The 27,340-nt window shown below is 42.7% G+C and overlaps 1 protein-coding gene across 1 annotated transcript; it reads right to left on the reverse strand.

Moving 5' to 3' along the window:
- Positions 1–2,842: 2,842 nt before the first annotated feature.
- On the reverse strand, positions 2,843–27,041 carry uhmk1 (U2AF homology motif (UHM) kinase 1). The gene is made up of 8 exons (XM_055642308.1): positions 26,519–27,041; positions 20,888–21,180; positions 17,990–18,181; positions 14,947–15,041; positions 12,669–12,745; positions 10,058–10,156; positions 9,811–9,899; positions 2,843–8,675 (listed from the first exon to the last, which is right to left on the reverse strand). The coding sequence occupies exons 1-8, from the start codon at positions 26,916–26,918 to the stop codon at positions 8,520–8,522; spliced, it is 1,401 nt and encodes a 466-aa protein (XP_055498283.1). The 5' UTR covers positions 26,919–27,041; the 3' UTR covers positions 2,843–8,519.
- Positions 27,042–27,340: the final 299 nt, after the last annotated feature.

The raw sequence follows: 27,340 nt of genomic DNA on the forward strand, positions 1-27,340 counted from the left end.
TTATTTCAAATCCCACCCCAAGATCAATCTGCAAATATATGTAGGATCAAGATTATTCTGCAAATATATATAAGTATACAACAGCTCTCCATCAATCAGATTGGCCTATATTCTCCCATCATCACTTAATACACTTCAATTGGAGTTGTTTCAAATTATTAGTTTGTTCCAGAAGACATCTAATACTACTAAGCCCAACTTTAATCTTGCTTTTAAATTGCTAAATGGGGAAATAATTTGCATTGACAATATTACTTTGATGTAAAAGTCAAAGATTTTACAGGATTAACTGGAAGAAGTATATGTAATAAAAAAGGACCTGCAGATGCTGGTTTATACCAAAGATAGACGCACAGTGCTGGAGTACCTCAGTGGGTCAGGGAGCATCACACATTTCAGGTCGGGATTGAAGCCTGGTCCTGGCCCGAAAAGTCACCCATCCATGTTCTCCAGAGAAGCTGCTCTAACCGCTGAATTACTCCAGCACTTTGTATCTACCTTTGGAGGAAGAACTAACTCGATACTACAGGAATGATCCCTAAATGCAAAAGGAAATGAGGAATCAATCCACCTGCAGGTGGATGGATTGGTGATTTATACCAAAGATAGACAGCATCTCTGAAGAACATGGATAGGTGACTTCTCAGGCCGGGACCCATCTTCACTCCCAACCTGAAACGTGTAACGTTGCCTGACCCACTGAGGTACTCCAGCACCTTGCGTCTATCTTTGGTATAAACCAGTAATCCATCCATCTGTGTCAAACGACTTCAGTCCTGGAAGCATAGAATCAAATGTTGACCTTACTGCAAGGCAGGCATTAGTTTAAAAACAGAGTGGACATTCTCATTTAAAAAAAAAAACACTAATTGAACACTTGCACAAACTGTGCAGGGAACAAATGAACTGTCCCAATTGTTTTGGCTTACAATTCCTGTCCTTCACATCACTGGGCATGTGGTTTTCTGCACTCTGCAGTCATCAATCCTTTCCCCAACCCACCCACTTCATTCTCTCTCTCTCTCTCTCTCTCACTGAAGAAATGACTGCAATAGGTTCTGGCTCATTGCTTGGCACAAGTGCTGGAAATAGGCATTTATATGGCACTTAGCATTTTAGTGCGTAAATCTTAACTATCAATCACCATAAAATGAATGCTGAAAATTACAATGTTCTGATGGTGCAGCAATAAACATGTACAAACAGTTGCTCAATCACCATTATCATCAGGTCGGCACTAGGAACTGCAGATGCTGGCTTGCAAAAAAACACAGTGGCTGGAGTAACTCAGCACGCCAGGCAGCATCTCTGGAGAACATGGGAGAGTGCACCTGACCTGAAATGTCATCGTTTAGTTTAGTTTGGAGATACAGCACGGAAACAGGCCCTCCGGCTCACTGAAACCATGGTGACCTTCCATCAACCGTTCACACTAGTTTAGTTTAGAGATACAGAGTGTAAGCAGGACGAGTCGGAGCTGACCATCGATTACCCGTACGCTAGTTCTGACTTACACACTGGGGACAATTTACAGAAACCAATTAATCTACAAACCTGCAAGTCTTTGAAATGTGGGAGGACGCCCATGGGGTCACAGGGAGGACGTACAAACTCCACACAGACAGCACCCGTAGTCAGGATCAAACATGGATCTCTGGCGCTGTGAGGCAGCAGCTCTACCAGCTGAGCCACTGTACCGCCCATTACACTAATCCGCGTTCTCGAGATGCTGCTGAGTTACTCCAGCACATTGTGTCATTTTTATCATGCACAGTTGACTTATGCATGTTCACAGTAGTTTATCAATATATTAGGGAAAGGAGTGTCACAATCAGCAGTGTCTCCGCGTGAAAACCCCAAACACTTCTACTGATATTAATTCAGTAAGATGATGTCTCAGTGCATAATTACATTTATAGGCCTGTTTTGTTTTTTTACAATTCCTGTCATATATAGCTGTGCTATATTACATGTTGTAAGCAAAGAACAATTTCTTGAACATCTGAAGATAGTGAATGCATTTCCAATTCCAGTTGAGCATTCCACAATAAAAGCTGACAGATGATTTTGATGCTTGACTCATTTATTAAATGCAATGCATTAATTGTTGCTCTTTCATAGTTTGAGTGTTTAATATCAGGCCTCTAACATATATAGACCGAGAGGAGGGAAAAATAATAGCTTCGTATAGCTTTCCCAAGAACTTAATCTATGGGCTAAAAATGTTGACACAAGCAACTGCAGATGTTGGAATCTTGCATAGAAGACAAAGTGCTGGAGTAACTCATCTGATGGTCAAGATAGCATCTCAGGAGGACATAGACAGGTGAGGTTTCTGGTCGGGGTCCTTCTTCAGATTTCCGAAAACGTCACCTATCCTTTCCCTCCACAGATGCTACCTGACCCGCTAAGTTGCTCAAGCGCTTTGTGCTAATAATGACGTTCATCTTTAAAAACCTAACACTGCCGCAGAAAATGAATGGGCGATCTTAAGACTGAAATGTGTTGAAAGACCTCTAAACTCCGCTGCACTGGGCCAGATTATGGCTGGTACATTGTGTCTTCAAATGACCTTGCGGGTAATGTTTACGAAGACCAATGATTCATCCAAGCATCAAACTTTCTAGAATCGGAGATACAATCAGGCTTCATCAGAAACTGCTATGGAACTAGTTTGACTGCACGGCGTCTGAGAAGAGTTGATTTTCCCTCATCATCTGTCAGGGTTTGTACGATAATAAAAATAACAGCACTGCCCATCATAGTCCGTTGCAGTAGGACCCTTAATTTTACAGAAATATATCTCAAATGCTAAATAATCTCCCAGTTAAAATCCAGAATGTTATATCCAGAATCAACATTTACTAGTGTATAAAAGTTTATAATATTTTGACAACAGAACGGTTCAATAAAAAACAACAATTTCTTTTCTGTTTTATGCATAAATTCATTCCATCGGCCATGTCATGGTTGAACTGACTTGAACAAGATCAAATCAGACACAGTGAAAGTTGAAAATGGCATATAAAAAGAAACGCAGTAACAATGTGAGTGGTTACAACTTGCACAAGCCATACAGAATGCATTCTGAATACCGTGATCTGACATGGAAACTGAACTAAATCGTCGCTCGAATCCTATACTAAAATGGTGTTATCCATATCCGAACAGCATATGTCAGACTTTAAAAAACGCAAAATACTCACTGGAATTACCTTTGCTCAATCACAAGGGTTTTGCCCACGACTAAACAAAATGGGACTAGCGTAGACTGGGCACCTTGGCTGGCATGGACGAGTTGGGCCGAACTGTACGACCCGCGATTGTGCATTTGAGGGGTGGGTATGTTCCAGAGGACTGACCCTGAGAGATGTTTTGGAAATGATCCTGTTTCAATACTTCGTTTAAAAAAAAAAAAATCTATTGGAATCATTCCCGATGAACAATGATCGGCTCTAGAATCTCAATACATGGCTGCTTTTAATCCTTTTGAATAACAAGGTTTATTCAGAGATGGCAACGAGATCAAAGACATAAAACGTATTCAAAATCAACTGCGTGAAATTCTGGCAATCGCATCAGACTTCAAGGTGCACAATTAAAAAAAAAAAGAACATGTCAATAGAACTTGAAAGGTGAACAAGTAGGATCCTACACTGTAGGAAGAAACTGCAGATGCTGATTTACACTGAAGATAGACACCAAATGCTGGATTGACTCAGCGGGACAGGCAGCATCTCTGGAGGGAAGGAATGGGTGACGTTTCGGGTCGTGAACCTTCTTCAGACAAGGGTCTCAACCCGAAACATCACCTATTCCCTCTCTCCAGAGATGCTGCCTGGCCCGCTGAGTTACTCCCAGCATTTTGTGTCCATCTAGGTACCTTACACTGTCTTTTTGAAATGGTCCTCGACACACACACACACACACACACCATGAAAATTTCATCCCATCCCCTTCCCTTGTAATTTATCAAAGAACTGGATTCCACACCTCAAGTTATCCAAGGGAAGGCAGATATTATCACTCCCGATTGTGAAATGTGGCTAATGTTTTAAGACGGCAAGTTTAGTTTCATTTGATTCAAGTCTTCTGCTAGGGTAGCACACAGACCAAGAGTGGGACAAGCATGCATTCTCTTTGCAGAATACACACATTGTTCACGACCGCCAGGACATAAAATACACTGGCTGTTGGATTTGAGGTCCCAACCATGCAAGGGTTATGGGGAGATGGCAGGAGAATGGGATTGAGAGGGATAGATCAGCCATGATTCAAGTGTGCAGTACTCAACGGGCTGAAAGGGTTTTACGTCTTAGTCTTACGTACTCTTCAAAAAATAATCAGCACAATATCAACTGGCGTGTCTTGAGAATGACATACACTAATCTCATCAAATAATTTTTGCAAAAGAAACTGATTATAATAGTAGAGCAGTAAAACTGAGATTCAAGGGGCTGCAGATTGCTGGTTTGCAAAGTAAAAGACACAAAGTGGTGGAGTAACTAGGCAGGTGGGGTAGCAGCTCTGGAGTACATGGATATTGGACATTTCAGGTCTGGGCTCTTCTTCAGACTGATTATAGTGGGGGGGGGGGAACCTGGAAGAGAGAGGTGGGGTCGGGACAAAGCCTGGCAAGTGATAGGTGGCGAAATAAGGAACTGCAGATGCTGGTTTACACCAAAGGACACTTGGAACAACTGAGTGGATCTTGCAGGTGGATACAGGTAAGGAAGGGAGGCTCGATTGGAAGGCGGTTAGACAAAGGCCAGAGATGGAAAGACATAAACTGTGAGATGAGGAGATTTGGAGAGAAGAGACGTGAAATATGAAGCTGCCCTGGTGCCCATAGTACAGCGGACTCGTGGCTATTTTAATCTGTACAGCAGATGGTCTGTCATTCTATCTCTAGCTTGATGTTGCCTAGCTGTTGCATTTCCTAAAATAAAACTCAGGAAGTTATGACGATAAAATGGTACCCTCCCAGGATTGCGGTGCAAATTGTGACTGTTGCACGCTTAAGTGGAATCTTTTACGGCGGGTGGGCTGCTGGATTAAAGTAATCTGGTTTATAATTTAGCAAATGGTAAATAGTGATTAAATCAGCATTTCATCCAAGCCTCTAAAAATGTATGGTATTTATTTTGCATCCATGAAGCAAGACTGATCCAATCAAGAATGTATCCTGAGTTAAATGAACTCCGTAGAGCTCAGCAGTGGAAAGGAAACCGCTACGCCTGGAGCATTTAAATGCCAAGCACCAATGTCAACGGTCTGCAGAAATACACTGAGAAAAAAATCTCTTTGGACACATGTAAAATATGTTTTGATATTATTTTGCTCTACATGGACATGAATTTACACGGAACCAATTCAACGAGTGGGCAGAACTCCAAAGTGAAGGGAGCAGAATGAGCTAAATGGAGTTAATACCGCATAGTTTCTCTCTCATTCAGAATCAGCAACGCCAAGATGAAACCAACTCTGTCTAATCTCTTGTTCTGGGATGTGGTCTGGAGATAGAGTTTTGCTTTCAGAATTCCGTTCAAAAAGGCGTGATTTTTCTAAACTGCAGAAAAGTATACTTTTTTTAAAAAAAACTAGGCCTTGTATGATAAGAATCGTCAATATGTACTGGTGAAATTCTTCTCCACAATTGTCCAGAAGAGATCAGAGCTGATGTGAATTCATCGCTTTTAACATTACTGTCATGCTAATGAGAAATGTAGAGTTACTTGTTTAAATGGGGGGTTTTTAACATTTGTTTTATCTTTAAATTGTTTCTGAAAATACTGAAAAGTTACATAAGCTAATGACGATTGAAACACACAATGCTTGAAGATGCAACCATTCCAAATGGACTCTTAAATATTTTAACATTTAAATAATCCTATATCATTTAAATCTATTAATTTTAACCAAAATAAACGATCAGCATGAGAAGTATCCCATTTTGTAGGTGCCATTGGCTAGTAGGCAGAGTCTAAGCATTGATATAAACCAATAAATAGTCTTGAAGTTCACTGGAAACTGGAAGATGCGAGACCTCACTTTTGTCGAATAAATGCAAGAGCTGAGCAGTTTAGATGATATCTGTATAAAATTAGGGGTAGATGTACTCGATAGAACCAAAATGTGCATCCATGTTAGAATACAATGGAGGAAGCATACACTCCTAATGTTGGGAGAGTTCAGGAAGCTTTCCTTTCCTTTACTACGCTTTGGGAACTACAGGTTTTTAAATGGTTTAACTTAAAATATCTTGGAATAAATAAAGGAGTTTCCTTTTGACCAATGTAATTTAGTTACATTTAAATTCAGAGTTCTGATGGTAAATGTCATTAATACACAGATAAATTGCTAGTTCATTAATTTAGTGATTTGAGATTGTAGAGTACAACTAAAGTGTGTTAATTCGTTAAAAATATTTTTGTAATTGTCTTTTGTACCCGAGTGAAAACCCCTAAAGAAACAATTTAAAGATTTTTAAGCCAACAGAGATTGTTTTTTAGTCTGACTTGATCACCATGCTTCCGTTAATTGGTTCTATACTCTTGTTCTGCATTTGCTCCATTTTAGAAAGTTGTCTTTGGTCATTAGCTAATATTCAGCAACTCTGTGAAATATACTGCATCTCAGTAATTCGATTATTTTTAGGAATAATGCAGCCAAGTAGAAAACATAAACGCAGCAATACTTTACAGCTGCCGGGGACATTGTGATAGTGATGTGGTTATTGTCGACTGCTATAATAATCTAAGCTGTTTCTGCAGATCAATGGATGGATGACCCTGTAAAAGGCCATGTGGAAAAAATCTTTCCTAAAATGTCTTCAATATTGCCACATCAAAATGTCAGCTATATATTTTTTTAAATAGACAACAGTGCTGTGACAGTTAAATTGAAGTTTTTGTTTAACGTATGATTACTTTTGTTTTTTGTTGTATGTTGATTTTCCAGTCAATTGCATTCACTGATTCTAACATATATGTACAAATGCATTTTCTTGTACCACTCTGCCACTAAATGTACCTAAATTTGCTTATTAGAATAATTTAAGCAGTATTTCCTTTTCAAATAATCAGACTCAAGTGATCTAAGAATACCAGCAGTCTATTTGTTTTTTTGGACTAACAATGATCGCAAATGGCCCACTCTTTTGGAAGCACTGATTTATTGCTGGGGATAAAAAAGATGTACTGGAAAAAGATGTCCAGTGTGTCCGGCACTCTGCTGGTTCCTTCCCCTGTCCTGCCAGACAGCCTGGCATCAATTATCCGCACACTTGTTGCGTCTCACCTATTAAATCACTTGTCCTTCGTTCAGTCCTTGTATGGCACGGTACTCAAGGCCTCTCAACACCAGTCAAGCCTTCCCCATGCATGGAGAACCAAAAAAACTAAAGCTGAGAAAGGATGTGCAGAACCTGCTTGTGTTTCTCCCCAAACCTGCAACACATCACACCCGTGTACATACCATTCAAGCATTTCATATAGCAAGGCCAAGAAAGAACTATTGATGAATTCTTTAGAAATAAATTGACACAATGTGATGGAACAGCTCAGTGAGTCAGGCAGCATCTTTGGAGAACATGGGTTGGTGACGTTTTGGATTTGGGACCCTTCTTCAGGTTGACTATGGTGGGGATGGGGGCGGATAGAAAGCTGGAAGAGAGGAGCAAGACAAAGCTGGTGAGGAATAGGTGGCTACATGTGAGAGAGATTTTGATAGGCAGATGGACAAAGGCCAAATATGAAAAAACAAAAGGATTTCTAATTGCGTTGCGAATTGTGAGGCCAAAGTAAGGAGTATAGGAGGAAGGGAAGGGGAGGGAGCAATGGGAGAAATGGGTGCATCCAGGTGGGACACGGGGAAAGAGGGGGAAAAAAAAGGGGAAGGTTGTTTGTAGTTTAGTTACCTAAAATACTGAAATGTTCAATGTTGTAAGATTGTGCTCAAATCTGTGCACCACTTGCGATGGTAAAAAGTAGATTTTCTCCGGTTTCCTGATATGCACTCATCAAAGTCCATCAAGCCATCACAAGTTCTCTGCATTTGATCGGCTGATGGTTGCTATGGCTAAATGCTTCCAATAGGATCTTTATGACTTCACCGACAGAGACTTTTTTTATTCCATCATTTACAAAAATGTTCTGTGATTTATTTAGATTAAGATATAGTAATCCATGAAATAGGTTTCATCAGCATGCTCCCCATTATCAAGAATGCATTTTGATACCTCTGCCAGCTAAACTGTTAAATTAGCACTTTACAAATCAACAATAGCAGTTGGCTATAATTTCTAGTAATAAAATAGATTTTGTTAATAACTTGCCGGCAGTTTTAAGTGCATGAATCCCTAAATTTGTAAACCCTTTCTCTAAACTAGCTGTTTAAATCAATGCTATCTTACACACAAAAGGAATCAGAGCAAAACATGTAACCTTTATGCTACTGTATTGAGGAATATTTCAAAAAGGACTTGGGTGATTGTAAAAGGTAGCATGCCCCATTATAATTTAGGTATCAGTAACTACTGTATGATACAGGTATCCCCTCTTGTAAGCACACAGAGGGTAGAACGTAGCCACAACAAACTTGCCATCGAACATTCTTCCAGTCAGCATCTGCTGGGCTATTTTGCAGTCCCCAGCGCTTCTGAATTCAACAAAAACCTAATTGTAAGAAAGAATGAGAATGAGTGTCTCACACATCATTGTTTAGTTTAGTTCAGTTCATTGTCACATGTACTGAAGTACAGCCAAAAGCTTTTGTTGCATGCTGTCCAGTCAGTGGAAAGACAATACATGATTACAGTCGAGCCGTCCACAGTGTACAGATACATGATAATGGGAATAACGTTTAGTGGAAGGTAAAATGCAGTAAAGTCTGATTAAAGATAGCCTGAGGGTCTCCAATGAGGTGGATAGTAAGTAGTTTCAGTTGCCTGATAACAGTTGGGAAGAATAGGTCCCTGAAATATGGAGGTGTGTGTTTTCACACAAGAGGGGGTGGTCGGGGTGTGACTTGCCTTGACTATGTTGGTGACATTGCCGAGGCAATGTGAGTTGCAAATATAGAGTCCATGGAAGGAACGTTAGTTTGTGTGATCGTCTGGGCTGCGTCCATAATTCTCTGCAATTTCTTGCATCTTGGATGTAGCTGTTCCCAAACCATGTATGATGTTTCTTTAAACCATTTTGTAATCTTGGCAGTGGTGGCATTGATATTTTTGGGAGGAATTAAAATGAATTTGAACTGTGCCCTTACTTAAGGGCAGGACAGTGGCGCAGTTGGTAGAGCTGCACCCTCACTGGGCCGGAGAGCCGGGTTCGATTCTGATCCCGTGTGCTGTATGTGGGCGTCTGCACCTTCTCCCTGTGACCGCGTGGGTTCCTCTCACATCCCAAAGACGTGCAGGTTAATTCGCTTCGCAAAATTGCCCCTAATGTGAGTGAATGAGAAAGTGGGATAACAGAACTAGTGTGAACGGGTGAATGATACTCGGCGTGGACTCCGTTGTCTGACAGGCCTATTTTGCACTCAGTGGGAGGATCTTTCTGTCGATTTGCTCCTGGGGCTGGCCAAGATGGCCATTCAAGAGTCCAGACTAGTCCTTGATTGCGCTGGTGGCCTTGCCAAAGCAGCGGGCAGTGTAGATGGAGTCAATGGAAGAGAGTTTGGTTTGTTGCATGGTCTGGGCTACTCCCTGTTCTATAGACTTATACAGGAGATTATATTTAAATCCAGGAAACTATCCTTTATTACTATAAGAATAGAGGAAAGCTTTCAGGGTAAATGTTTACGTACCTGGCCTTTGCCAGGGTTATCCTTTGGGACAAGCAGAGACAAAACAGGCCCAAACTTCTGACATTCTTCCCTTACATCTTCCACGGCATCTGTTGAGGAAAGAAACAGTAGATTTTAAATGAAATTCAAATGCAGTCTTATCTTGCACGGGTATATTTAAGGTGTCAACCCAAATCTCGCTTCTTCCCAATATGATTGCAGAATTGTTTTCAAAGTTGCTTCTACAAGTGAGAAAGGAAACACTGACCTTCATATTCTTCTTCACTTTGAAGATAGTTATGATCAATAACATTCAGCAGTCTCAAAACGGGTGTTGGGAGCATGACCAAATCATCAATATGGGGGGCTAGTAATTAAAAAAACAACATGGTAAGGAATCGAATTTGCTTATAGATATTAGGTTTAGGTTTATTGTTGTCACATGTAGAGAGGTACAGTGAACAGTTTGGTTGTGCACGGTATCCAAACAGATCAGACATACCCTACAAAGGTACAATCAAATCCAACTCAAGTACAATAGATAGAGCAAGGGGGAAGATACAGAGCGCAGAATGTACCTATCAACATTGTAGTGTACCAGTTCCAGTGACAAAGTCCAATGTCCACAATGAGATGGAGGTGAATCGGACAGTACCCCAGCTAATGGTGGATCCGTTCAGAAGCCTGATAACTGGGTGGAACAAGCTGTTCTGGTGTGGTGTGCGTTTTCAAGCTTCTGTACCTTCTACGTGAAAGAAGCAGGGAGGAGGAATGACCAGGGTGGGACAAGACCTTCAAGCTGCTTTTCCGAAGCAGCGTGAAGTGCAAAAGGAGTCAATGGTGGGGAGTCTGGTTCGTGTGATCGACTGGGCTATATCCACAACTCTCAGCAATTTATCATCATAGTTTTAAGGTAAGAGGTGACATTTTTCTGATGCATCAAAAGAATTGCACACTAGGGACAGACTTCTGAGATGTTTTGTGATGGGCAGTTCATGGGCTCTTACCAAAGAAAAAGTTTTAGAATAGATTAGATTAGATTCCTTTATTGTCATTCAGACCTTTCGGTCTGAACGAAATTATGTTTGCCTGCAGCCATACACAGAACCAATAAAAACAAAACATACAATAAACACAAATTAAACATCCACCACAGTGAGTTCACCAAGCACATCCTCACTGTAATAGAGGCAAAGTCTTTAGTCTCCGTCTCTTCCCTCCTTGTTCTCGCTCTGCGCTGAGGCGATCGATCCAGGCCGGAGATGCCGCCCTACAGTCCAGCGGACCTCCGTGGTGATGTCGCCGAAAGCCGGAACGCCGTCTCCGCTCCGAGACGGCCCGCCACAGCATCAGCTCCGGGCAGCCGCCCCAGCTCCAAGTCCCGCAGTCTCCGCTCCGGGCCGCCGCCCCAGCCCCGGGCAGCCGCCCCAGCTCCGGGTCCCGCAGTGTCAGATCCGGGTCCCGCAGTGTCAGATCCAGGCCGCCGCCGAAAGCCAGAACGTCGCACCAGCAAGTTGGGCCACCGCTGCCTTAGCCCCGAAGACGGCCAGCCTCTCGTTGGTGAGTTCTGGCTGGCTCTGCCTCCGGAGCCTTGGGGTCAGTCGCAGGCTGGAGGCCGCCAGCTCCGCCATTAGGCCTCAGCGCAGACGGAAGCAGAGAAGGGGGATACGACACGAAAAAGTCGCATTCCCCCGAAGGAAGAGAGAGGACATGTTTCACCCCCCCTCTAACACAACCCAACAAACTAAAACTTAACCAAAACAAGACAAAAAAAACCAACAGAACAAAGTAAAGACGGACGGACTGCAGGCGAGCCGCAGCTGTTAACAGCGCCGCCACTTCCGGAAACATAGGCAGCCAATGGAAATTTCAGAAGTATAAAAGAAGCCTTGCAGTGGAGTGAAGGAGGATGAAATGTGACCATGTGGAGGTTTATAAAACCATGGGGGGGGGGGGGGGGGGGGGCATAGATAAGGTGGAGGGTCAATCTTTATTTTCTCAGTAGGGAGTCTAAAACAAGAAGGCACAGAGTTAAAGTGAGAAGGGAAGATTTAAAGGAGATATGTGGAAATTCTTTCACACAGAGTAGTAGGCGTGGGATGAACTTCCAGAAGAAGTGGTACAGGTGGGTAGAATTGCAGGTACATCGTCTAAGACACATTTAGATGGGGACATGAATAGGATAGGTTTAGAAGGATATGGGTCAAATACGGGCAGGTGGGACAAGCGCAGATGGGCAGGTTGGTCAACATGAGCAAATTGGGCCAAAGGGCCTCGTTTCAATGACTCAAAACTCTAATTACAATGTTTAAAAGTGGTTTGGGCAGGTTAGAGTCATAGAGTGACCTTCGGCCCAACCTTCCCACACTGGCAAACATGTCCCACCTGCCCGCCTTTGGTCCATATCCCTCCAAACCTCTCCTGTCCATGTACCTGTCTGTTTCTTAAATGTTAGATCTTAAAAGGTTCATAGATAGAAATTATTGAGAGGGATATGGGTCAAATGCAGGTAAATGGGACTAGCTCAGAAAGGCATCTTGGTTTGCATGGATGGGTTGGGCCAAAGGGTTTATTTCCATGCTGTACGACTATAAAAGCTAAGATTGACATTTACACCACTGACAGCACCGATCAAACATGAGGCACATTTTCTAATGCCTCTCAATAGATTGTCATTTCACAACTTAATGACTTTTCTTCATTTTTTTTATCAGGGTTAAGTACGGATGGGTAAGCCGGATAAATGGAAGGAATACAAAAGGTTTTAATCCATTTCACAACACAGTTACATCAAAATATAAATTCTAGAGTCTTATATAACTTGGATTGAAGTTATGAATCTTTACCAACATGTATTTAACTGTGGACATTGAACTTACCAAAGGGAATGCTGAAGAAGGGATTGTATAAAGCACAGTCTGCTGTGATTCTTTGTGCAGGGTCATCATGAAGCATACTGCAATTTAAAATATGATGGTGAAAATTGTAAAGTGTTGGAGTAAATATGTTTTACACACAAGTATCCTTCTGCTGGTTGAATATAATTATTTTCATCTATACATTTCAATTTCTAATATCACAGGATCTTTTCGAATCTATGTCAGCACTGATGCTTTTCTAATTGAAGCTGTCTTTTCTGATGTATTATAACTATAAAAGATCTTCGTTGATAAGAGCAGCATTGGGCCATTCTGCTCTGCTGTTCGATCATGGCTGATCTATCTTTCCCTCTCAACCCCATTTTCCTGCCTTCTCCGCATAAACTTTGACACCCTTACTAATGAAGAACCTGCCAATATCCGCTTAAAAAATACCCAATGCCTTGGCCTCCACTGCTGTCTGGATTCCACAGATTCACCACCCTCTGGCTAAAGAAATTCCTCCTCTAAGTAAGGGTAGTGCAATCTTGTGACATATATCTGCTTTAATGGTATTAACATACAATCAACTAGCAAAGACTACCAAAACTAACATTTGCTTATGATCAGAAAGACGTTTTTTACGTGTTTTAGATAATTGCTTTGCTTTAATTTCAAACTGCTTTCAAATCTTTACACGGGATACTCCTCTCACTACTGAGGGTAAATTTAACCAATTATGTTTATTGAGAACAAGAGTAGGGGTTTCATGTTGCAACTGTACATGCTGTTGGTGAGATGCACTTGGGGTATTATGTGTAGTTCTGGTTACCTAGCTATAGCAAGTATGTCATTTAGCAGGAAAGGGTGCAGTGACGTTTCACAAGCATCTTATTGAGACTGGAGGTCGTGTGTTAAAACTGGGTATGCTGGGGCTGTTTCATCTCTGGAGATTTGGAGGTCAGGGGTGACCTTATAGTGGGGAATAAAGCCATGAGAGGCATAGTTAAGATTAATCGCCTGTCTTTTACTCACAGTGGGGGATTCTAAGGGGAAAGATTTTAAAGTTAACTTCAGGGTCACTTTCTCACACAAGGTGGCGAGTATGTAGAAAGAACTGCCAGAGGGGAAGTGGTAGAGGTGGGTGCAGTGACAATCTTCAAAATACATTTGACGGGTATGTGGATGGGAAAGGTTTCGAGGGATGAGGGCAAAACACAGGCAACTTGGTCAGCATGGATGAGTTGAGCAGAAGGGCCTGTTTCCACGCTGCTAACTCTATGACGCTAATGTTCACCTGGCACTCCAGTAGGTGAGTTGTAAACCAGAAGCCTGAAGATGGAAATTAAAATGTTGATTTTAGGATTGCTGATTAGGAAGTAGCCTAGAAAGAAAGGAAACAAGTCATCTCACAGAAAAGACCAGGTATGTATTCATTAAATGAGATTAATAGGGCTCCACTTGACTGATCACTTTGCAGTTGCTTCCTTTTTATTACTTAACCAAGTAATATGAGAAACACAAATATCCTGCACAGATTACACAACCTATATTTCAGCCATATGCAAACATATATCTAAATAATGCTATATTATAGTGCTACATAACACAAAAATATCTAAAGTGTGCCTCCAAATTTAAAACGCATGCTTACAAAGTCGATTATGAACATCTTGTGATATTCTGTAAGTATACATAGTGTCTACTGTATTATTTAAACAAAATTCAGGATTTGATTTTCATAACATTATGCGCACAGACAAGTTTATTTTGTAACGTTAAATGTGAAGGGCTTGTTTTAAGATATTTTTGTCACACCTACAAAGGATGCAATGCACTATCTAGCATGAATCAACGTTTAAAAACGTACATGACACGTTATAGTTGGTGGAGGGTCATGCCTAGAAGTTAGGCTGCGAATTAAACTTCACTCCTGTATCTTAAACAAATAATCTAACATTATGGCGGCTAATTTCCTTATGAAAAGGGTAACATATACTTTGTTTAGTTTAGTCTAGTTTATTGACACGTGTACTGAGGTACAGTGAAAATCTATCCCTTGGTGTGAATGCTCGTGATTATTAAGGATGGTTGAACTAACACCAGTGTTCATAATAATGTCTTTAAAACAATCGTATCTATCAACTTTCCACAGTGACATACAACACAAATATTTTTTGCCTTGCACTACTTGGACATACACATGTACAATTTTCATTTCGATTCGGAAAACATTTAAATATCAATCAAATTTTACAAAATGATCGATGTTATTAATGATTCAAGGTTGGCAACTTACCTTTTAATAACATCTCTGAGGTGATAAACTGGGATAGCTGAATATACCATATCTTTACTTGCAAAAATTGACTCTATGACAGCAGAACTGTTGGCCTGGACAGAATAAAACAGAAGTGTTTAGATCAGAGTACAACATTTGGTATATAATTGTAACAGTGAGGACTTGGAAAAGCAATTGTTTTAAAACTTGCAAAACAATTATTCTGGTATTATCCTTCCACATTATGAGTGCATATTTTATACCTACAGGCCTCTCTTGGGATACCAGAATTAGTCTGAACGGATGATCGGTGATCGTTGTGAGCTAAAGAGTCTGTTTCCATGCTGTATCTTTCAGACAATTTAATGCTTCTAAATAAAGATGACAAATTAGGTGTGATGGCAGAAAATGAAGAGCATTCTTTGGATATTAACAGGGGGCATCTCCCTTTCAATATGAAACACCAATCCATAGCTGTGGAGCTTAACTTAACATTCTGAAACTGCACAAGAATCGGCGCTAATTTTTACATCGGTAAATGTTTACATTTTTAGTCAGATTTGTCTTCTTTCTGCTCCAGCTCAGAGGGTGGCGATTCTGTGGAATTATTTGCAACAGAAGGCTGTAGAGGCTAAGCCAGTGGATATTTTTAAGGCAGAGGCAGATAGATTCTTGATTAGTACAGGTGTCAGAGGTTGTGGGGAGAAGGCAGGAGAATGGGGTTAGGATGGAGAGATAGAAGAGCCATGATTGAATGGCAAAGTAGACTTGATGGGCCAAATGACCTAATTCTACTCCTATTCCTTATGACCTTATGAACTTTCTCCTCTGGAGGTCCCATGGAATTATGATGGATAATCAGATTGTTTCTAACTAAAATTGAAAGATACAGCATTGATACAGATCCTTTAGCCAACCGAGTCCACGCTGGCCATCCACACATTACGATACAATAGAACTTTATTTATCCCAGGAGGAAAATTGATTTGCCAACAGTCATAAAAACACAAAATACAAGAAACATGATATTTAAACTGACGAGTGGAAAAGGCTTGGGGATGTGCAAAGATTGGGATTGGGGCGGGGGGGAGGTGTCAGTCTCAGTCTACCCCACTTTAGAAGGGGGATGAGTTGTACAGTTTGATAGCCACAGGGAAGAAGGATCTCCTGTGGCGTTCTGTCCTGCATCTTGGTGGAACCAGTCTGTTGCTGAAGGTTCTCCTCAGGTTGACCAGTGTGTCATGGAGGGGGTGAGCTGTATTGTCCAGGATGCTCTGCAGTTTGAGGAGCATCCTCCCCTCCTAGACCACCTCCCATGAATCCAACTCCAACTCCGCCCCCAGGACGGAGCCAGCCTTCCTGATGAGTTCACATGCTAGTTCTAGGTTATCCCACTTTCTCATCCTCTCCCTACATGCAAGGGGCAATTTATACAGTCCAATTAACCTACAAACCTGCACGTCTTTGGGATGAGGGAGGAATCCGGAGCACCCATACAGTCACAGGGAGAACGTGCAAACTCCACACAGACAGCACCCGAGGTCAGGATCATACCCAGGTCTCTGGCACTGTGAGACAGCAACTCTACCAGCTGCACCACTGTAAAACAAAGGGCAAGGAGATATGTTACATGAAAGAAGTTGCAGATGGTACTGAGAAAGGGATGATCAAGGTACAGTTTTCTTTTCTTTTTTAATTACCACAATTTTCTGACGTCCAAGCACAGGTAGCTTATGTGTCCGGACTCGAATCAATGTAACCCTAGTAAGTTAACAAATGCTACATGCCATCCACGTTTCCTGTTCTGGAAGGAATTTTTCAAATCCACCGGGAAATAAGTCTGAAGTGAAGAACTGAGGTAAACATTATTAAACATCGGAAGGACCAAACCAACTGCCTTCAGTTCCTTTCCCTGTCTCCTCCATCTGTATAAAATCATGAGGGGAATAGATTGGGTAAATGCAGTCTTTTAGCCAAGGTTGTGGAATCACAAACCAGAGTACGTACATAGGTTTAAGATGAGGGGGGAAAGACTTAATATGAAACTGACGGGTAACATTTTAGCTGCATGGAACGAGCTGCCAGGGGAGGTAGTAGAGGCAGATACTATAACAAGACTTGAAAGACATTTAGGCAGATACATGGATAGGGAAGGTTTACAGCAGGTACGTGCCGCCAGGGTAGGCAAGGTAGGAAGTGCCTACCCCGACTAAAATTATTAAATGGTAATAATTAAATATAAATAGTAAAGGCACAGGAGAATTATGCTTACCTAAGAGATTGATCTTAGGTGCTTACCTAAGAGATTGATCTCTTAGGTAGGCATAATTCTCCCATGCCTTTCATCCGCAGTACATTTAACACGCGGATGTAAGTCTACTCATGTGCCGGCGACGTTGCTTCAAGCCATCAGTGGCAACAGTTTATAAAGGCAACTGAAATTCTGCCTTTACACCACGGACTGCGTGCATGTGCTGCGCAGCACAAGTTTTGTTTTAAAAGCCGAATGACAGCACACCGAGTAGAGAACAATCTGCGCATTCGCGGTTTTCAAGATGTTTTTTAAAAGCCAAAGATACTGACTGCCTACCCTGACTAATTACTCACGGCACGTACCTGGTTTACAGTGATACAGGCCAAACGCTGGCAGGTGGGACGAGTGTAGAGGGAATCTTGATCAGCAAAGACAAGTTGAGCCGAAGGCCTGTTTCCACGCTCTTTGACTTTATGGCTGCAGCTCTCCCTGTGACTGTAATAATCACCCGCCCCATAACCCTACGAGACAATGGTGTTCCTTCAGTTCTGGATTCTTTCTCGCTTTAATTGGCCCACTTTCCTGAGAGAGGGTGAAATATAGAAGGGAGTCGATTGGGAGGTATATGGGAGGTTTGTGTGTTCACAAGTGTCTGTGATTTCCTGCGATCTTGGACAGAGTGGTTGCCATACCAAGCCGTGATCCATCCAGATGAATTGTCTGGTGCATCCATGGTGATGTTGCCTCGGGAATCCATTTTACACCGCATATTTTGATTCTCCTGACTCAGTGAATGTTGATTCTTACCTTCCATTGTGGAGATCTGATCGTCTCTTTCAGTTTAATTCCTGAGTACATTTCCAGCAAAATTATTCCGAGACTCCAAATATCAACTGCTGTTGTGCATTCTGTATTACTTTCCAAACCCATCTGTGCAAGAATATTATGCAACTCTGCTTCGGGAGCTCTGTAACCATCCGTTTGAATGTATTTCACATCCTGTACAGAGTAAGCAAACAAAGACAGTTCATGACTGAATCCTAAATTATCGCATCATTACGTGGGCAATTCGCACATCTTTTCCTGCAAGTTATTGTCTTTCATTTGAAATTTAGTTTAGACTCTGGAGTAGGGGAATGAATGGTGAGGGCTAATAACTAGTCAATGGGATTATGGATGGTGCTAATGTGGTATCAGGGAACCGTAGACAAAAGTAGAGACATGGAATGCAGCAGTGACGACACCCAAGTTTCAGGAACGTCATTGATGATGTTACAGACAATAGAAAATGGGCAATAGGTGCAGGAGTAGGCCATTCGGCCCTTCTAGCCAGCACTGCCATTCAATGTGCTCATGGCTGATCATCCACAATCAGTACCCCGTTCCTGCCTTTTCCCTATATCCCCTGACTCCGCTATCGTTAGGAGCCCTATCTAGCTCTCTCTTGAAAGTATCCAGAGAACCAACATGCACCGGCCGCTGATGCAGAGAATTCCACACTCACAACTCTCTATGTGAAAAAGTGTTTCCTCATCTCCGTTCTAAATGGCTTACCCCTTATTCTTAAACTGTGGCCCCCTGATTCTGTACTCCCCCAACATCAGGAACATGTTTCCTGCCTCTAACGTGTCCAAACCCTTAATAATCTTATATGTTTCAATAAGATCCCCTCTCAGCCTTCTAAATTCCAGAGTATACATGCCCAGCCGCTCCATTCCATTGGGAACATATGACAGTCCCATATAGTATGCACCCATCATTGTAAGAGAAATATGCATCTACTGTCAACTAAGTTAGACCTGTGGATAATCATTTTATTCTGTAATCAAGACATAGTTTTACTTTTAATCAAATTTCTGTGCAATCTTGTCAGCTGAGAATATAAAAGCTGTACCAAACTCACGCTCAGGAGATCAGCTTTGACTGCGCACCAGTTTAAATAAATCTCCTGTATTTCTATCACCAACTCCGCGTGATCTCTCCATTTGCTCCAACAGGCTCTTATAAACCCCCCTGCTACATTTTATATGTTAAAATACAAATCCAACACTTATGAGAAGAACTTATTGATAAATGTACTTCAAGAAACCAACTGTCCATATGCCAAAGAAATAAAGAAACATTTAACTTGACATTTGCCATTTAAAAGTTAAAATAGGAGAGCTACATTGTAAAGAATAATTAGATTTCTTTAGCTGCATTATTGATTGGTAATTACTTGAAGCATTTGGTCCCAAAACCTCAAGAAGCTGACGAGTCATTATTTCATTCATGATTGCCAATGATTAGGGTTCAGACTGAGACTTCTGAACTTTAATTCCCAACTGCACCAATTGTGTGGCTCATACAATGAACTTTGAACGTTAGTGTCATTTATTCAACACACAATCTTCCCATTTCTCTGGAGCATTGAGAGGAAACTTGATATATATAAAATTATCAGAGGTATAGATAGGGTAGACAGTCTGAACCTTGTCCCCCCCGCAAAAGTGGAAATATCAAATACTAGAGGGCATAGCTTTCAGGCGAGAGGGGAAAAGTTTAAAGGAGATGTACGGGGACAAGTTTTTTTTGCAACAGAGGAAAAAAATCAGGGTTTCAAGGGTTCAGCAGGGTGTCTGGAATACGCTGCCTGGAGTGGAGGTGGAGCCAGATACATAGTGGCATTTCGATAGGCACATGGTTGTGGAGGGATATGGATCACGTGCAGACAGAGGAGATTAGTTTAATGGCTTCATTTTGGTGTAACGGGTCTGTCCCTTTGCTGTATTGTTTTATGTTCTAAAATCCCCACACGAGAAATTTGAGTCCTGATTAATGAAATTTTCTAAATTATCATGTTACCTCACTAAAAACTGCCAGAATTCCAGTTTTCCACATTGAAGCTGAAATGTGATTGTTGAAATCTTTAAAAGTTAAGCTCTTACAAGTGCAATTTTTCTATTACATAAGTACCTCCAGAACTTATGGCATCTGGTCAATCTCAGTGTTCACGCATCTCTCTTACTCCACAAAAGTCATCAAAATGTCAGATCAAATATTTGTTTCAAAGATCTGAATGGAATTAAACATTACCGCGTTTAATTAAAAAAGACACACAAAGTGCTGGAGTAATTCAGGAGGTCAGGCAACACCCCCGGAGAACATGGATAGGAGACGTTTTGAGTCAGGACCCTTCTTCAGACTGATTGAGGGGAGAGGGGCAGGGAGAAGAAAGCTGGAAGAGAAGCAGGATAGGGTGTGTCACTTTAATAATAGTTGAGCGCAGGCAGGTGAGGAGGGGTTTTCATGGAAAGATGGTTGGAGAAAGGCCAGAGATGACAAAACCGAAGGATGAGAATAAAGGATAAAAGAGCTGCAAACTACGAATTGGGTTAGTTTATTGTCACATGTACCAAGGTACAGTGAACAGCATTTTGTAGGGTGCTAACCAGCCAACAGAAGGACTACACATGATTAAAATCGGGCCGTCCATAGTGTACAGGATAAAGGGAATAAATAACGTGTAGTAAAACTTAAAGTCCAGTTACTTCAGAGCTGTTTCTTTTTTTTTTGTAAACAAGCGTCTGCAGTTCCTTGTTTCTACTGCATTTAATTAGTCAGGTTATAGCTGTAAGCCGTTAAGAGCAGTGCGCAAATAATCTACTAACTCTGCTTTTAGAAACTCGTCGTTCAAGCTCCCCTCTCAAGTAAAGGCAAATTTACCTGGTTTCCCTCCTGGAAGCTAAGCCCAAAGTCAATGAGTTTGAAGCATTCATCCTCGGCGCTCCAGAGAATGTTGCAGGGTTTGAGATCTGCGTGCACGTAGCCCTCGTGGTGAATGAAAGCCAGGGCATTCAGGACATCGCGCGCACAGTGCTGGATCATCCACATTGAATGCCCTCGATTGATCGAGTGTAGCAGCAGCTCGGACACACTGACGTCCAACAGTTCCAGCAAAATGCAGTTACAACGGTGGTTCGTGTAGGAGAAGTTAGAAAATCGCCCGTACAAAGTCACTGGAAACATACAGGAGAAATTGTAAATTAATCCACATGAAACAAATAATCGATGTCACGAGCGTTGAGGCAGTATAGTGATTCAGCTGTAGAGCTGCTGCTTCACACATGCCAGACACTCAGGCTTGATTCTTGCTACAGGTGCTGCCTGTACAGAGTTTGTACATTCTCCCTGTGACTGCGTAGTTGTTTGCCTCCGGATACTCCAGTTTCCTCCCACATTCCACAGAGGTACAGCTAATAGGCTTTGGAAAATTGTAATTTATCTCTCGTGTGCAGGATAGAACTAGGATATCGGTAATCATTGGTCAACGCAGAGTAAGTGGGCCGAAGGGCCTGTTTCCACTCTGTAGGTCTATAAAGCCCACCGCGTTCATCCCGTCCTTTATTCCCCATCTACGATAACCCGAGTTGCCTGCATCTGGACCATATCCTATGCTTTTTGTGCGTTATTGTGTCTTACAACTCTATGTACTCTCAGCTGTAGTGTACAATTGCTTACGAGTAGGAAGGAACTGCAGATGCTGGTTTAAACCAAAGATAGGCACAAAATGCTGGTGTAACTCAGTGGGACAGGCAGCATTTCTGGAGAGGGGATGGGTGACATTTCGTCACCCAAACATCAACCATTCCCCTCCAGAGATGCTGCCTGGCCCACTGAGTTACTCCAGCATTTTGTGTCTATGTACACTTGCACTCCCTGTCCTTTCACTCCCTGCTATAGCTGGTAAACCTGGGAAAATATTTATAGAATAAGACCTGCCTCTCTGCAGGTAAGCCCCCCCCCCCCCCCCCCAGAGACAGCCCTGTTGAGAAAATCACCAGTATAGCTAGGTAGCAGAGTGTAGTTCACTTGAATATTAGCCACAGTCTTTCCTCCAGGAGAAGCAAATCAAAAATTAAAGGGTATAGGTTTAAGATGAGAGCAAAAAGATTGAAAAGGGACCCGAGGGACAGCCTCTTCACACAAAAGGTGTAGCGTATATGATAGGAGCTGGCAGAGGAAGTGGTTGAGGCGGGCACAATTACATGTCAATGCCGCTGTGACAGGTACATTGGCAGGAAAGTACATGGTCCAGGGAAGTGGAACTAGCTTGGTTGGGCAACTTGCTCACCGTGGATGAGTTGAGCCAAAATTAATTTCTGTGCTGTATAGCTCTGACATGGGAGTGCCCACAATGTTTAGTCAGTGTAGTATTTCTGTACACTACTGTAGCCTGGTATGAACTCACAACGAGCTAACTCTCAATGTGGCTGCTCTCATTCAAATAGTTAAGGATTTACACCATAATTTTTTTAAATATTGCCTTTTTTTCAACTAAGACACCATTTAGTTTCCTAACACATGAGAAACTGCAGATGCAGGAATCTTGAACAAAACACAAAGTACTGGAGGAACTCTGCGCATCAGGCAGCATCTATGGAAGGAATGGACAAACGTTTTGGGCCAGGACCCTTCTTCAGTCTGAAGAAAAGTCACCTGCCCATTCCACAGATGCTGCCTGCTGTATGCTTCATGGCCACTCAGTCCTGCAGACTGATTGTAGTGTGTGGAATGGAAGTGAGAGAAAAAACGGGACAAATCAGGGCCAGCAATAGATGACCTCAGGCAAGGAAGTTCCCTGAGAGATGGTGTGAGCCCAAGTGGGACACATCTTCGCAAACTGTGGAACCGGTTAACAGACTTTTAGTGGAAGAAGGGAAGGTGTTTGTAGAAGTTACCTAAAATTAGACAATTCAGTATTTATACCATTGGATTGTAAGCCACCCACACAGGATACGAGGCGCTGTTCCTCCAATGTGCGTGTTGCTTCACTGTGGCAATGGAGGAGGTCGAGGACAGAAAGATCAATGTGGGAATAGGAAGGGTGTTATGGTGGTTAGCAACCGAGAGATCCAGTAATCCTTGGCAGACTGAACGCAAGTGTTCGGCGAAATGATCGCCAGGTCTATGCTTTGTCTCTCTGATGTACAGGAGTTCACAGCGGGAACACCTGATGCAGATGCATTCGGCCATGCTATTCAACAGGAGAGGTGGGAACGTGAAAGATCTGTAGCTAAACCCTTTAACGCATTACTGTGGTCTATCCAAAACTATAAATAATTCTGTAAAATAACCACTTCCTAATTGTGATTGTTCTTATGATTCAAATGCATCGTTGCCTCAACTGTGTGACCATAGGACCTAGTTACAAATCAATTGTGAAGATGATATAGTCAACTTAAGCTCCTGCATTAATATCAGGCAGGTACACAAAAATTGCTGGAGAAACTCAGCGGGTGCAGCAGCATCTATGGAGCGAAGGAAATAGGCGACGTTTAGGGGTGAAACCCTTCTTCAGACTGGACCAGAGTAGAAATATTATGCTGATCGGAAACGTCTCCGAATAGTGAACCACAAGTATATTGTGTCTTCCATTTAAAAATGCAATTGGAATCCAAGAAAAAGTCATTTGTTGGCAATTGAACTAAACGGAGAGGAATATGCATTTCTATGTGCTTTTATTTACGAGGCTTTTAGATTGGCACATGGATGTGGAGTGATATGGATCACAAGCAGCCAGAGGAGACTAAACTATGTCATAAACTATGCCAAGATTAGTTAGCCAATCTAATTATGTTTAGCACAAACATTATGGGATGAAGAACCTGATTCTATACTGTACAGTTCTACATTCTATAACTGATGATTAGAATGTATGGAAAAGTTAGTTATACGCTTACCATGATTTAGGTAGAAATAGTTATTAACCTAACGGTAGAATCATAGTTGTCTTACTTCAGTTACTGACATTTTGAATTGCTTCAAAAGAAGGTATATTATTAAAGCCTTTAACAGAAAGTGTGGGTGTGATGCAACGTCAAGTGATATTCTAGTTATGCTTTCTCATTTAGAAAACAGCTATTTCCTGATGGGGCTTTCTACAAGCTACTGTCATCACTACAATGTCACACAATGCTTGGAAAATATGATACAAATGCAGAATACACTTGCTACTTCCTCTTTGTGATTGATTTAATGCAGTGTTTTCCAACTGTTTAGTTTAGTTTAGAGATACAGTGCAGAAACAGGCCCTCTGCCCCACCGAGTCTGCACCAATCCCTGCATGCTAGGGACTTAAAAAATAAAAATAAAATTTATACCAAGCCAATTAACCTACAAACCTGTAAGTCTTTGGGGTGTGTAGGGAAACCAAAGATCTCGGAGAAAACCCACACAGGTCATGGGTGGAACGTACAAACTCCGTATAGACAAGCACCCGTGGTCAGGATGGAACTCAGGAACTTTGGTGCTGTAAGGCAGTAGCTCTATCGCTACGCCACCTTGCGTATTAGGCAAAGAGAAGGGAGCCATATTTTTGGGTGATTGACCAAGGTGCTATGGAAAAAATTATTACACAGAAATGGAATGAATATCCTTTGGTCATTGTGCAAAAAAATAATTGATGGAATGGTGTGTTAAGACAATTTGATTGATAATCAATTTATTTTCACTGCATCAAACAAGCCTCTGTAGCATGCAACACTGCTGCAGTGATCACAATTTTTAATTGAAGTTGTGTACACTGGGAGAGTTGGGTCCACAGATGATTGGAAACTGAAATCTTCTCACCACATGATTTAATGTTTTCAGATGCTTAAACTAGTTTGGGCGAGTATAAAAGAAACATGAGTATTCAAAGCAATGTAATTCACTCCACTGAACTAGCCAATAGTGCATTATTACGACATATCTACTCTACTTGAATCTGAAGAAGGGGTTCAGCTCGAAACGTTGCCCATTTCCTTCGCTCCTTAGATGCTGCCGCACCCGCTGAGTTTCTCCAACACTTTTGTCTACTTTCTACTTCTAAGTTAGTTAACAGTTTTCTACTCCGCAATAGTTCCCATGCTTGACATACTTTAAGCTGTAAATGCGTAAAAGAAACGCATTGTTTTGAAACTGGTTACAAGCCTCTCAAAAATGATATGGCAAAAACAATCCCAGGGAAATGCACATAGGTATTAATTTATTGGTATAGATTTGTTCCAGTACTTACCCACTTTATTTTTCTTGATTCCAAAAAAACAAAAACAAAAATAAGTCTCATCCAAAGTGCTGGAGTAACTCAGTAGGTCAGACCGACAGCATCTCTGGAGAACATGGACAGGTGACAATTTGGGTTGAGGTCTTCTTGACCCGAAATATCACCTATCCATGGTCTCCAGGGATGGTATACGCCAGCGCCTTGTCTTTTTCTGTAAATCAGCATCTGCGGTTCCTTGTTTCTACAAGTTTAATTTACATTCATGACAAATAAGCTCTGTTGTAACGCAATATGCCTTGATATTGACGTCCGGTATGTATTTTCAGTAAGCTATTGCATTTAATAACTTTATAAATGCTTTTAATACTAAATAAGCTGCAGTTTCCTCCCTATAGGCATTCTTTGGAAAAGCAAAGCACAACAGCCAATTGATTCTGGTCAACATGCGGTCCAAATTCTTATCCACATATAGCTCCATATTCCTGATCTTTACTGCCTCCGTTTTAGTCAATGTAACCCTGGATTATAAAAAGTTAGGTCGCAGTGCAACAAAATTATATTTGCAGTGTGCTTGCAGACTTGGATCATATTAAAACACTGCCAAAAATGAAATTGCAATGTGCAGACCAGTTTCAACATAAAACATGAATAGCAAACTGTCACAAAAGAGCAACCTAATGTTTTGAAAAGTGATTGGCTGGGGCTAAATACCGTAAGGATTTCACTGGTGTTGAAATTGTACTAAAGTATACTTTACACTAACAAAAGGGTGCAGATAGGCCTTATTTAAAATCAATCTAAATAACAGCATTTCTGGGATACGCTGGTAAACAAACTTGGGCATTACTGTCCTGAACGCTGTTGTAAAATGAACCAAGACAGGGACGTGACTCTCTGCTCATAACGCATGGAGATGGAGGGTTGAAGACCTATGTTTACCCCGTCCCGTTACCGATGTTCCTGTAGATCCTCCAACACCTCGCTCTCCCTCAGGCCCCGACCCCCGCTCCCTAGGTTTAGTTGCCGCTGTTGCGGTGGCCCTACAGCACCGCACTCTCCCCCTACCCCAGGCCCGCTCCCCACTCTCCCCTGCCCTAGGCCCGGACCCCCAGGCTCGGTTACCGATGATGCGGTGGCCCTGCAGCTCTTCCAGCACCGCACCCCCGGTCCCCAGGCCCCGCTACCCTGCCCTAGGCCCCGATCCCCGGGCTAAGTTACCGATGGCTCCCTACAGCACCTCCAGCACGCCGCTCTCCCCCCCCCCCCCCCCTCCCCCCCCTCAGCACGCCGCAGATCCCGGGCTCGGTTACCGATGTTGCGGTGTCCCTGCAGCTCCTCCAACACGCCGCTCTCGGTGAGGAAGCCGTAGTCAGACTTGGTGTCGTGCACGAACTGTTTGACGGCGGCGCGGGCGGTGCCCGACCTCACCCCGTACACAGCGGCGGACGAGCCCTTGCCCAGGCAGCCCTGGGCCCGCCACAGCCGCCCGTTGGCCTGGAAGACGCCGAGCGGCGGCGGGTGTCCCCGCTCCGGCTCCGAGTACCAGCCGCGGGGGCCGCATCCTCCTCCTCCTCCTCCTCCGCCGCCGCCGCGGTACCTGGGCCTGGGCCTCGGCCGCGGCCTCGACCCGCCGTACATGGCACTGGTGGCGGCGGCGTGCTGGCGGTGGCAACCCCGCTCCAGCCGGCCCCGGCGCCGTAAGCGGACCATACACAAGGCCTGGTCTGGCCTGGCCTGCGGGCCTATCTGTCGGTCGGTGTCCGTCCCAATCCTAGTCAGTCCGTCCGTGCGTGCGAGCGAGCAACCGCTTCGGCCCGTCCCGCCGAGCGTAGCCCAGCCCAGCCCAGCCCAGCGCGCATGCGCGGCCCACGTCCCGCCCCTTGTCGTGACGTCACACAGGCCCACGTCACCATCCATTGGCCCGCTCTGCTGTCTGTCAACGCAGACCCCGCCCAGACAATAGCAACAAGGCTATAGACTGGAGCAGAGGGTTCCCAACCTTAAATTCATCCCGTATACCCCTGGCAACTTTTCCAAAGTAAATGTACCCCCACCCTGTCTTGTTCAGTCATTTGAATTTACACTTCGACCATAATAAAGTAACCGACAAAGGGGACATTTTAAAATACTGT

The sequence above is a fragment of the Leucoraja erinacea genome, chromosome 10 (assembly GCF_028641065.1).
Source record: "Leucoraja erinacea ecotype New England chromosome 10, Leri_hhj_1, whole genome shotgun sequence".
In the NCBI taxonomy this organism is placed as follows: Eukaryota; Metazoa; Chordata; class Chondrichthyes; order Rajiformes; family Rajidae; genus Leucoraja; species Leucoraja erinaceus.

Bases quoted from the DNA above. Each gene is read 5' to 3' on its own strand.
- uhmk1 (XM_055642308.1), bottom strand. From the start codon at position 26,918: ATGGTCCGCTTACGGCGCCGGGGCCGGCTGGAGCGGGGTTGCCACCGC. The intron at 21,181-26,518 runs GTAACCGAGCCC...GTATGTTTCCAG, and splicing joins GCAGGGACACCGCAACATCG to TGACTTTGTACGGGCGATTT. The intron at 12,746-14,946 runs GTAAGTTGCCAA...TTTAAATTGCAG, and splicing joins CTCAGAGATGTTATTAAAAG to TATGCTTCATGATGACCCTG.